Source organism: Sinocyclocheilus grahami, unplaced genomic scaffold, assembly GCF_001515645.1.
Source record: "Sinocyclocheilus grahami isolate Dianchi unplaced genomic scaffold, SAMN03320097.WGS_v1.1 scaffold256.1, whole genome shotgun sequence".
NCBI lineage: Eukaryota > Metazoa > Chordata > Actinopteri > Cypriniformes > Cyprinidae > Sinocyclocheilus > Sinocyclocheilus grahami.
Window position 1 is genome coordinate 647,355 of NW_015505435.1, and position 13,038 is coordinate 660,392.

The 13,038-nt window shown below is 38.1% G+C and overlaps 1 protein-coding gene across 2 annotated transcripts in view; it reads right to left on the bottom strand.

Annotated features, from left to right (window-relative positions):
• LOC107598785 (angiomotin-like protein 1) overlaps window positions 1-13,038 on the bottom strand; it is a 70,093-nt gene that overhangs the window by 22,805 nt on the left and 34,250 nt on the right. For both annotated transcript variants that reach the window (XM_016290217.1, XM_016290216.1), the window contains exon 8: window positions 8,367-8,545. In XM_016290217.1, coding sequence (XP_016145703.1) covers window positions 8,367-8,545 — 179 coding nt within the window. The remainder of the gene's footprint in view (window positions 1-8,366; window positions 8,546-13,038) is intronic.

Here is a 13,038-nt window from a genome sequence, read left to right on the forward strand (position 1 = left end):
CCGCTCTATGCGCGTGTGTGCTCCGCTCAGTCGCTCGCGGCCCATGTGACTGCTCCATTCATATACCATTCAGGCTCATCGGAACAGCAAAGTCCACTCAAAAATCAAGCTGACAGGAAACATGGATGTAGTACAGTATTGTTTCTGTCTGCAATAGCCCTACTGTGCTGTAACAAGGTGTGGTAAATGGGCAACTCTGCTAACGCTGCCCTCTCATTCATTGATCTGCTAACCGTTATGCTCATGTGTCCTGATAATAATACCTTTCTAAGATTAAACATTATTTGGATAATTGGTAAAAAAAAAAAAATCTCTTAATAGCCCTACAAAAATACACTGAGTGAGCAAAACTTTGTTTAATTACCATTATAACTATCTCACAATGTTTACATATAAATAAAAGCCTACATTAAAATCTGTCATATAAATTGGTCTCTTCATTAGAAATTTGCCTACTGATTTTTTATAATATTAAAAATATCTGTATGACATTATATTCTGCAGTTCTTCTCTGTTGTACCAAACATCTATACTTTTCAAATTATCATATCGAAAAAAGAGCAAAACTCCCATGGCGAGTAGAAAGGCTTACAGTTAATGAAAAGTGCTTCTAGATCGGGACAGCACATCTTCTTTAACACTGTTACATCTGTACACCACCTTTCGTTGATGTAAAAGCATGTCCCGCCGCCTCGCGATTTCCCCCGTTGATTCTGCGTCGCGATTCGCTCTAAACAGCTGAAAACCCGGCAGACACAACGCGCTATCCGGAATGGCATCATTCAGCCAGGTTTTCGTGAAACACAGAGCAGCAGAGTGTGAGAAATCCTTGTTTATCCGGGAGACCAGAAGGAGTTTGTCCGTTTTGTTGGGTAGAGAGCGGAGGTTCGCCAGATGGATGCTAGGCAACGGTGTTCTGAATCCGCGCTGCCTGAGCTTCACGAGTGCGCCGGCTCTCTTCCCCCGTCTGCGCGTCCTGAAGTGCCGACTACAATGTCCAGCAAAACATCAGAATAGTCGAAAACCGGTGAAATATTGGGTGATGTGTACTGCCGAATGTCCAGCAATTAATCTCTGGTGAAACTGATTGCAGGGATATAACTAAAGACAGGACAAACTAACAAAAACATAAAAACAACTGCGGAGCATGCCACGGAGGCAGCCATCATCGACGCCATTTTGACTATGATATCGCGATTCATGAATAGATTTTTATGTGCACCTCTAGTTTTCTCTTCCTCTTCTCTAAAGCAGCGCAGCATGGCCTCGCCCCCTTTGCTGCCTTTTCCTGAGGGCGGGGTTTATCTGTGTTTGTGATGTCACGAACCCGGGAAGTAACTCGTTATAGTCCCTACCAGCCATTTTTGTAGGCATTAAACTGCCAGAATTTTAAAAGACATATATTTAAAAGATATCTCCGTTTGCATTGAACTTTCACCTTCGTAACTTTGCAGATTTTGTTTATGCTCAAACAGCAACATTAGACACTAACTAACATTAAAAAAGTGAAACCACCCCTTTAATACAATTCAGTTCAATAACAGTGTTGTTGCAAGATTACTGTAGATTGTAACATTGACTGAGGTAAGTTAAAATTTACATTTCAATTGTATGTTACATTTTGTTTCAACAAAACAGACGTAGAATCAGCATTAGTGTAACGTTGATTCAGTGACATACCTATTGAATTTTTTTTTTTAATTTCAACATTTTCAGCATTAAAATGAAAGTGCAAATATGATTCTGAACCAATATCACATTGTAACACTGACTCAACAACATTGTTTTTTTTTTGTTATGTTGATTCAATGACATTACCATTGATTTTTGGTTAAAATTTTGACATTGTTTTAACATTAATTGAACATGCAAGAGCGATGCTAAACCAACATAACCTTGCAATGTTAATTTAATGTTTGACTTAGATTTGTTTTAATGGCTGCTTGCTATCTGGGAATGGTCAAAACTAAACATTTAAAATGTAATCTCTGGGACAGGGATATTTACAGTATATGCAAAAAAAACTCACACACGATCATACTCCAAAAGAAAAAAAAACTAATTTCACTGGCTTGCTTCCAAATCTAGCTGTCTAACCTAGAATTGTGTTATTACGAATATTGTTGACTTTTTGACAAATTGACAGTTATCAGTCAGTATCCATTCAAACTCTATTTGCATTGAGACGGCTTGACACACTATGAAAGCTTTTGGTTGGAGATGGGCGTGATGATCCCTGTAAGTCACATAATAATTTAACTGACTGACTGACAGTATACACATACAAATGAAAAGATGAAGGAATTGACCTCTCCGAGCAGGTCTTAGCTGGAGTTGGAAGACTATTACCAAGGCAATATCGTTTCTCAAGCATCGAGCTAAAGTGACTTTCCGTGACAGCTGGAGTTTGAAATGCAATGCTTGTATGCAATGACTGCTGAAATATGCCTTGGCATTTTGGAGATGGGACAAAATTAATTAGCACATACATATGTGCATACAAGTTGTCGGGATTATGTTGAACATCGTTTTATGCATCTGTTTTCAGGGTTGCATTATAAGTCAAGAATATACTTTATAGGGAAGTCATGTGGGGGCAGCGACCAAGATGGCCGCAAGTTAGAAATCTCCTTGCCGCTCAGGAGTTAATTTACTTTAATTACTGGAAATCCTACAAATTTAAACGATTGTACACTCACTGCAGTTCGTTAAGAAACTGGGGTATTCAGAATTCCAAGAATGCACACAGAACAATATGGTTACATCAAAATATTTTAAAGCTCCAAGCCGCCCATCCTCCCTGGAAAGTTCCAGCACACAAAACAGAGGAAGAGACACCGGACACACCCCACAGCCCTAAAGGTTCGAATTAAATTCTTGAGAAACTGTTTGTGGAAATTTCTAAAATTAACTCTAAGCTATCGACCGTTGCGACGGATGTTTCAACTATTAAACAAACCAAGGCAGAATTGAAAGCAAAAGTGACGGTTATTCAATAGTGAATTTAGGAAGCAGAGGAGTGTATCGCACATCTGGAAGATTCTTCGGGGCAAATGGTAAATGACAGTAGTGCCAGAAATAAACAAGTGGAGGCGTTGAGGAACCGAGTACAAACTCTTGAAAACCAGAGCACACGAAATAACATGAGGCTGGTGGGTCTTAAAGAGACTTTTGGTACTAACGGGACTCTGTTAACGTCCATTCAGAAAATCCTGAATGAAGGTCTCGATTTAGACACAGGCGGAGAGTTCGAGATTGAGAGAGTGCATCGGCAACTGACTCCCATGCCGAAACCTGATCAGCCCCCGAGACCGGTCTTGATCCACTTCTTAACACAGTCCGCGAGAGATAAGGTAATTGACATGGCGAAAGGGAAGCGGAGAATTGTCTGGGAGGATTGTCACTTCTCTTTGTTTCCAGATATGTCGAAAGAACTTGCTGTTCTGAAGAAGACATTCACCCCGGCGAAACAGAGACTACGGGAAGTCGACGTAAGATATTCGCTTACCTTTCCAGCAACACTACGTTTCAAGTGGAAGAACGAATTACAAATGCGGAGGCAGCTGAAAGATTCATTAAGGAACATTGTCACTAAGAAGCACTTGGAATAAATTAAGGTGAGTTAAGCGAATTATAAACATTTATTTTCAGTTGTAGGTATGTAGAAACTGAATGATAACTCCCGAGCGGCTTAGACAGAAACGGCCTAGAAGATAGCGTGCACAGGAGCTGCGATAAACCTACGGACCTAAGGTTTTTTGTGTTTATTTTTATTTATTTTTGTTTGTTTGTTTCTTTTCCCTTCTTTCCCCTTCCTTCATGGTGCAAAAACTTGGATGCCTAGAAAAGAGGGATGGGGAGTAGTCTGACTTATTTTTTATTTTTTTTATTTTTTGCACTTGTTCTTGTTAATATGTTTCAAAGTTCAGAGGGACTGAAATGTTAAGGTTACAAAGATCAAAACTAGGAAGGTTTTGGGTAACGTTAAGTGTTCATATGCAGGGGTTTAAGTGTTTAAAGTTATTAGTACATAAGCTGTTAATGGAGGGAACGGGCTTATGAGAACAGACAATTAACAATGCTAGGGAGACGAGTTAAATTTATCTCATGGAACATTAACTGAAAGTACAGTTAAAAGAAAAAAAGTATTGAGACATTTGAAGCAAACATTGTATCTATTCAGGAATCTCATATGAAGGGCAAACAAGCAGAAAATTTTAAGGTGGGATGGGCATGTTTTTCACAGTTCATACTCCAGTAAATGTAATGGAGTGATAATTCTAATCCATAAAAATATAAATTTTGTTCTGTTAAAACAAAAGAAAGATTCAGAAGGACGGATTTTGTGTCTTGAGGCCATGGTAGAGGGAATGGTGCCCAACACGAATGGCACCCAACAAGAGTGACCCATCTTTCTTTCACAAGCTTTATCACATGTTGGGAAATTCTGAAGGTCAAATAATGCTAGCTGGAGATTTTAATGAAGTAATGGATCAAACAGGAATTTTGTGCGCTCAAAAAGAACAATAAGTTTCCAGGTGCGTAAAACAAAAGGGAGAAAGTTTTAGTCCAACAAGTCGCTGAAACACTGAAAATTTTTCCAATCAGACCAAAAAAGGTCTCTCAAAAATGTAGTTTTTATTTTCCATATGCAAGTAGTGAAAAAAGTTACAAAGTGCAAAGTGTATTAAAAACAGACCAAAGAGCAGACGTTTCAGAGAACCCTCTCAATGCCCAGGAATTTGAAATCAGAAAAAGAATGTTTTGCAGACTCAAAATGACGAAAAACCGGAGATCAGCCCATGCTTTCTTCAGTGCTCATGAGGCAAAAAAGCAACAACACACTTATATAGGCACAATTGCAAATTGTTGACAGCTGATCTTAATCAATGAGGGATAATTGTCATGCCAACAATTTCCCTTTACAAAAAACATGCAAGATCCATCTCTTCATTTAATCCAGTCGGGGTTAATGATTTCAACTCAAAAATCCAAAAAACAATTTGTAACAATTTTGTATCACGGTTACCACCTCTCTTATGCAAAAGAACCCTCTCAATGCCCAGGAATTTAAAATCTTTGCAGACTCAAAATGACGAAAAACCGGAGAAGTGTGATCTTGTCTCCTGATAGCAATCATGTGTTCAATAATGTTCAGTAATGAAACGTGTGCTATCAGGAGACAAGATCACACTTCTCCGGTTTTTCGTCATTTTGAGTTCAGCATTGAGAGGGTTCTCTTGCATAGAAGAGGTGGTAACCGTGATAGAAAATTGTTACAGAGAGAGGCTTTTTGGATTTTTGAATTGAAATCATTAACCCCAACTGGATTAAATGAAGAGATGGATCTTGCATGTTTTTTGTAAAGGGAAATTGTTGGCCTTTTTTGGTCTCATTGGAAAATATATTTTCAGTGTGTGGACTAATTCAGTGACTTAATGAAGTAATAATGGATCCATTCCTTGATAAATTCACGTCAAACTCATTTATTATCAAAGGGAAGGGAAGCAATACATACAGTATGTTGGGTTGTGATCTGGGCCTTACAGATACATGGAGGCAGTCCAAACCTAGGAATAGGTATTACACCTTTTTCTCTCACAAACTTAAAATGTATTCAAGGATCGATGTAGCTAATTGTGTCATAAAGACCATATCTATTATTGACCACGCGCCAGTAGATTACTTCTGAATTTAACCAGTGATAAAGATAAACGAGGAAGATGGAGAATGAATACTGCACTATTCTCAGACCCTGTCTTCCGGAATGCTCTAGAGGAGGATTTAAAACTCTTTTCTGAAACAAATTTAGGGAGTACAGAAGACATTTCAACAGTCTAAGAAAGCCTCTAAGGCTAAGAGGAAAGCTCATAGCTCAGGCTGCAAGAAAAAAAAAAGAAAACTTAAATTGGATTAAAGAGTTGGAAAAGCAAATTAAAAATAGGGAATTACAACTAATCAATATTTTTTCTGACAATCAGTATCAAGAGCTCTGTAAGTTAAAATATCAATTGCATGAGATTTATAATAAAAAGGTGCAATATGCACTGTATAGACTGAAAACAAACTTGTATGAAGCAGGAGAGAAAACAGGGAAATTATTAGTTAGACAACTGAGAGAGAAAAACACCTCCAACACAATACCAGTAATTAAACAGGGAGATTTTGGGGGGCCAAAGACATAAATAAAACATTTCAGCAATATTATGAAAAATTGTATACTTCTACTACACACAGTAAATTTGTCCAAAATGAGATTAGAGATTTTCTGTCAAATGTCGATATTCCTAGATTGCAGCCTGATCAGGTGGATGAGGTGGAATCACCCATATCAGTGAGTGAGATCAAAGAAGTAATTTCATCAATGAAAAAAGGAAAATCACCAGGTGCCGACGGCCTGCCTGCTGTGTACTATAAGGAATTTGTAGATAGCCCCAATACTCAACGAGGTGTATCAAGAAATGTTTAGGAAGCGGCGGGCTTCTATTATTTCTCTTGTAAGAAAGCCTTTGACAAAGTGGAGTGGCAATTTTTGTTTACAACCCTGTCACATTTTGGCTTTGGGCAAAATTTTATTTCTTGGGTTCAAACAAAGAACCAAAGGCCGCAGTGATCACTAATGGAGTTGTATCCCCGTTTTTTTTATCTTTCAAGAGGGACACGTCAGGGGTGTTCATCAAGCCCACTCTTGTTTATTATTTTTTTGGAAATACTAGCAATTATCATTCGAGCACACAATGGGATTAGGGGAGTGAAAGCAGGAGATAAAGAACATAAAATCTTGCTACATGCAGACGATATTTTAGCAGTCATAACTGATCCTCTTACCTCTTACCTCTTTACCACATCTAATGGATGTTATGCAATTCTTCTCAAAACTGTCAGGATACACAGTCAACTGGAATAAATCTGAAGCTACCCCCCTTTCCAATTCATGTTTACCAATTATGGTAGAACAGTTTAAATTCAAATGGGTCTCTAAGGGAATTAAATAATTAGGAATAAAACTGTCCCGCAACAAGGAGGAAATAATAGCATTCAATTTACAAGTTTAAAACAAAGAGAAGTGGGAGAAAATTAAACTTACTCTTTGGGGCAAAATCTGTATTATTAAAATGGTGATAGCCCCCCAACTCAACTATGTATTAATGATGCTTCCAATTAAAATACCAATTTCATTTTTTAAACAATTTGACAATTTAATGAAACATTTCTTGTGGGATGGGAAAAGTGCAAGAATTCATCTAAACAAGTTAATTTCCCCTAAAGAGAACGGAGGGATGGGTTTTCCTGATTGTAGATTATAAAATTTGTCATTTGCTTTGGCAAAGATAGCTAAATAATATTGGAATATATTGGAATCTGGAAAGAATATCAAATTGATTGGATGAATTGGCCATGTGGATAACAACCCTATTTTAAGTTACTTTAAAAAAAACACAAGAATCTCGTAAATCCTCTCAATTATATAAAACAGTAAACTCTTTCAGAAGCAGTGACTTGGTAAATTTAAGGACAGAGAGATATTGGCGAAGAAATTGATTCAGAAAAATGGTCCAGCATCGTGGCGGGGTGTGGTAACTATATAAAAGAAGCAAGGGGGAAGTTCACTCAATATAATATTCTACACAGATATTATCATACTCTGGTAAGACTTTACAGAATGAAACTGATGAAAGACAATTTATGCTGGGAATGCCAGTCGGAAATGGGTAACTTTTTACATTGTATGTGGGAATGTAGTCTTGTTAAGCCATACTGGAAACAGATTATGGATGTCATAATTTGCTGGTATGGCTCCGAAATATCTTTAACCCCTAAATTGTGTTTACTAGGTGACAAATCTCAAATGCCTAATGTTTCAAAACATATATTTTCTGTTATTATGGTATGTATTACAATGCAAGTAGGATTATTTTGAGACACTGGAAGACAGTGAAAGCCCCAGAATCGAAAGAGTGGGCCAATGCAATGGTAGAAATGGCATCTTATGAATCCATGCTTAATTGAATAAATGGTGTTAGAGACGAAGGGTTATCTTCCTGGGAAGAGTTCTGGACATATATTACAGTAAGATCTCAAAATGAATAGACAACTATTTTGTGTTCTGTCTTGCACAGTATTGTATTTCGTGGTTAAAATGTGCCTGTAGAAATTTGTATCCATGTATAATTATTGTAATGTTGTACTTCTGTTACCCATCAGCCTTCCAAAAAAAGCAATAAAAACTTCAATTAAAAACAAAAAAAGGGAAAAAAATAATATACTTTATAGGTAAACAGATGAAACATGCTGAAAAGAATATGAGATGAGTGCAAATAAAAGTGCAAATAAAAATTGACTTCACTATGTATTTATACAGATACCTGTGTAAACGTGCATGTGCGTGCAATGACCTCATTGCACTCTCTTCTAAGTACTTCTGTTCCCATCGTGTCATATCAGCCTCCAATCCCAGAATCCTTTCCCCTCTCTCCCTTAGCAGATCCAGTAGTGCAGGAGCACTGGACTCACACACAATAAGGGGAACACCTACACCAGCACGCTACACACAGGGAGAAACAGTGGTTATAAATATATATTGGGCTGGATAATTGCTCTCTAACATATAGGTCCGTTGTTGTTGAAAACTCCCTTTCGTGGCAAATATATAATGTCACTGGATTGAGCATATCTAATTTATTATTACATAAACAGATGTGTTGCTAGGCAGCTGCTAGTTATAGATGGTTACTATGGTGTTTTAAGCATGTTTCAGAACTTAGCTAATCGATATTAGCATGTAGCTATTCACTGTTAACATGGCTAGCAAACTGTTGTCATCATTTATCATTTTTAGTATTTTTATGTGGACAGTTCAATTATATTTTTGTTGTAAATGGGCTTTGCAGTGAAGCCTCTATGTTTAGAATTTGTTTTATATATATATATATATTTAAAGCTTTGTTCTAATTCTATTATATTTATTGTTTATGGGTTTATGTTACAGTACTCTAGATCACTAGTGTACACAACATCAAATTCATATGAATTTCATTGACCAAATCGGTCCCACTTTATATTAAGTGTCCCTAATACCTGTGTACTTACATAGTAACTAGATGTGTACGTAGTATGTAACCACAGTGTAAGTACACGATGGTACATAGTATCTAGAGCTGTAATATTTCTGTAACTACACACATGTAACAACCCTCCAAATGGTTTGTGTAAGTACAAATGTGTAACAGGACATATATAACTACATTTTGTAACAACAATATGTATAAGAGTAATTGGAACAATTTGATCCAGGGGGTGGAGATGGGTAGGTTTAGGGATATGTAAAGTGGGAGGAGTTGGATCTCAAGTTGGTGAACGTGCTGTTAGACCTGTTACACATTTGTACTTTCATTACCAAAAAGTGTTGTTACCAATGTCCTGTTACACATTTGTATTTACGCATACCATTCAGTGGATTGTTACATATGTGTAGTTACACAAACATAACAGCTGTATATACTATGTACCAATGTGTACTTACACTGTGGTTACATACTATGTACACATCTAGTTACTATGTAAGTACACAGGTATTAGGGCCACTTAATATAAAGTGGGACCATAAAATCTGTTGTCAGATGTAAGAGGCTGACAATTAGCTGAACATATACTTGTTTAATTAGTAACACTTAGCCTGCATTTTAAAATCTTTATTTGAATGTGGCAACATTTTTATTTTTAAACCTTTATATATGGCAACATCGTGCTCTACAATATTTCTATGAATAAATCTCTGACAGAGACCCCTCCCCTATCAGCCAATCACTGTGTGCATAGTTAGTAAGCATGCTGACATCATCTATAGCAACAAGGTCACCCTTCACACCAATAAAGATAACTATAAAGATAACTATAAAGATAACGATATTAGCGTCCACACCAGCGAAAGATATCGTCTGTTTATTCTAAGCGCACATACGTCTGCCACTTTAAACTCTTGAGCTCGTTACAGCAGGATGGATTCTGATTGGCTGTTAGTGTTTTATTGTTCATCAGCTGGAAAAAAAAACGTTTTGAAAGTGATCACAACAATATCGTTCCTCTGTATCGTTATAGTTGTGGTGTGAACTATGCTATTTTTTAATATTAAGAACGATTTTTAGAACTATATCTTTATCGTTATCTTTATAGTTATCGTGCTTGGTGTGAACGGGCCTTTACTCTTAGCTTAAGACTTCCCTCTATTCCTTAGTAAAAGTTTGTCTCAGCAGCTTTGTGAGGTTTTAAGAGAAAAATTTTAGCTAAAAACTTTTACTGCTATTTAGGAGAACTCTTAGTGGTAAGATAATATGTTTTGTGAATAAGGGCCCTGATCTCTTAGATAAGTTTCTCTATATTTCTGTCTTAAAGCAAGACCTTCCAACTCAATGAAATTCAATGACGTCAAGGCTGTAATGTGATTGGTTATCAAGGCACACGTGATCCAAGTTGACCGTTACGCTTTCTCACAGACCCTCTCATCTCCCTATAGTAAAACAATCTCTTGCTGCATCCCAATTCGCATACTATCCATCCTATATTATAGTATTCAAAATTAGAATTAATATGTCCCAAATCGTAGTATGTTGAAATGAGTATTCCAAAGGTACCCGGATGGTTTACTGCTTCTGGTAGAAATTCGAAGTGCAGATCTGTGCACACTCAAATGGTTAATATTGCCCACATCACATTGCGCGGTGGATGAGGATTCGATTAGAACTACAAACTACAAAAAACTACAAACATGGCAGATATGCGAGACCGATGGACAGGTAGAGAAAGAGTTTGAGTGATAAATAATCAATATCTAATCTGTTGAAAAAATATTTATTTAATGTTATCCGCGTTGGATTTCCGGTTATGGCGTGGTGCTGAGTGGTTGCGAATCGGAGCTCCGCAACAAATACTGACTTAAATGTTCTTCTTTAATTCAACAAATGTTGACAGACTGATTCCATTTTAAATTCAGATGCATCTTAACGTTCCAAGTTGACACCAAAACCAATGAAAACGACACAGAAACAAGTCAAATCGACCATGAAGAGGCCGAGGCAGATGTTAAATCCAATGAAGCCAATAGCAATGAGGCAGCGTCAGGTGTTAGCCAAGAGTCTGCAATCCTTGAGGCTATCCATTCACTGAAATCGGACTTTGCTGTGCGATTTGATGGATTGCTCCAGGCGATCAATGGAGTGCAGAGCGATCTTAAAGCTCTCACAACACGGGTAACAGAAGCCGAGGATCGAATGGGCACTCAAGAAGATAACGTCTTAGAGTTGCAAACGCAGAACGCAAAATTGAAAACTGCCATAGAATCTCGCTCATTAAAAGTCGATGATCTGGAAAATCGCAGTCGTCGGTCCAATCTACAAAAAAATCGAGGGAAAGAATATGTGTGCATTTTTAAAGAAATTACTCCCTGAGATCCTCGGCCCGGAAAACTTTCCTGGTCCTCTTGTAATTGAGAGAGCTCACCGAATCGGCAGATTCTCCAAACATCATTCTGACTCTCCACCGAGAGCCATGATAATGAAATTCTTAAACTACGCTGACAAAGTCCGTACTCTGAAAGCAGCTCGAGCAAAAGGCACAGTGATGCTGGACAAAAGAAAGCTTATGTTATGTTCATGAGTTTTCTGACATGTCAGCTGAACTGCACAAGAAAGGGAAATGATTTGACGCAGTGAAGAAGGATCTTTGCGATCTCAACATCCCCGAATTGCGTTATGGCATCTTGCATCCAGCTACATGACATACAAGGGAAAGCGCCACTTGTTTGACAACCCTCCGGACTCTCAGAGGTTTTGCAAGTCTTAAGGGAAGACATTTCTCTTTGGGGTCAGTTTCATGAACGTAAGCAAACTTCTGGTTTATTACTGATAAGCTATATGCTAAAAAGATTTTCTTTTTTCGTGATGTTGGGTTGACATTTCTGACTGTTGCGGGACCCGTCCAGCCATCAGATAAGCTGTTCCTCACCGTGAAATATCACGGGTGGACCGGCATAGTTCCATAGTGAGGCTCTTTTGAGAAGACCTTGGGAAGTGTTTAACTGGGGAGGGGAGGAGGGGTGATTGTGTTTAATTTGGGGAAATACCTGTTGTTTCACTCTCTGTTGTTTAAAGTGATAAAATATAACTTAATTACCTAATTATTTCTGATATTATATATCAAACTAATCTTATTAATTTGATCATTCACTTTTATTCTAAAACCGCGAGTTCAGCGGGTTAGCCGGTTAGCTTGTCATTCGTGTTTCCATTCGCGTCTATTGATGTTTTCTTTTTTTTTCTCTCGCTCCGTTTCTTTTTTCTCTCTCTCCGAGTTCATCAAACAACAGTGGTAAGTCAGAATCATCAGAGCCTGATGGTAGCTGCGGGTCAAAACACCGCTCTTCCGTTCCGATCAAAACATTAAACAGGTTCTCCCCACTCAGTGACGCACCCACTGAGAAACCTGATCAAAGTGCTCTAGTTATTGGTGATTCTATTGTAGGGAACGTGAAAATAGAGACACCAGCCACCATAGACCAATGTTTACCGGGAGCCAGAGCGCCTGACATCTTGGCAAATTTAAAAGTGCTGGCTAATGCTAAACGTAAATTCAGTAAGATTGTTATTCACGCCGGCGCTAATGATGTTCGACTTCGCCAGTCGGAGATCACTAAAAATAACATTAAAGAGGTGTGTGAACTTGCAAGTACGATGTCAGACACTATAATATGCTCTGGTCCCCTCCCTGCTTACCGTGGCGACGAGATGCATAGCAGACTGTCGTCACTCAATGGCTGGATGTCTAAGTGGTGCCCGCAGAATAACATAGGTTTCATAAACAATTGTACAAGTTTTTGGAGCAGACCTGACGTGTTGAAAAGAGATGGTCTTCATCCCTCCTGGGGTAGTGCCGCTCTTCTGTTTAGAAATATGACACATAGTCTTAGAGTTTGCACTTGACTAACTGGGGCCCAGGTCAGGAAGCAGACAGACTGGCTAAACCGACCGTCTGCTAGCTGCCTCA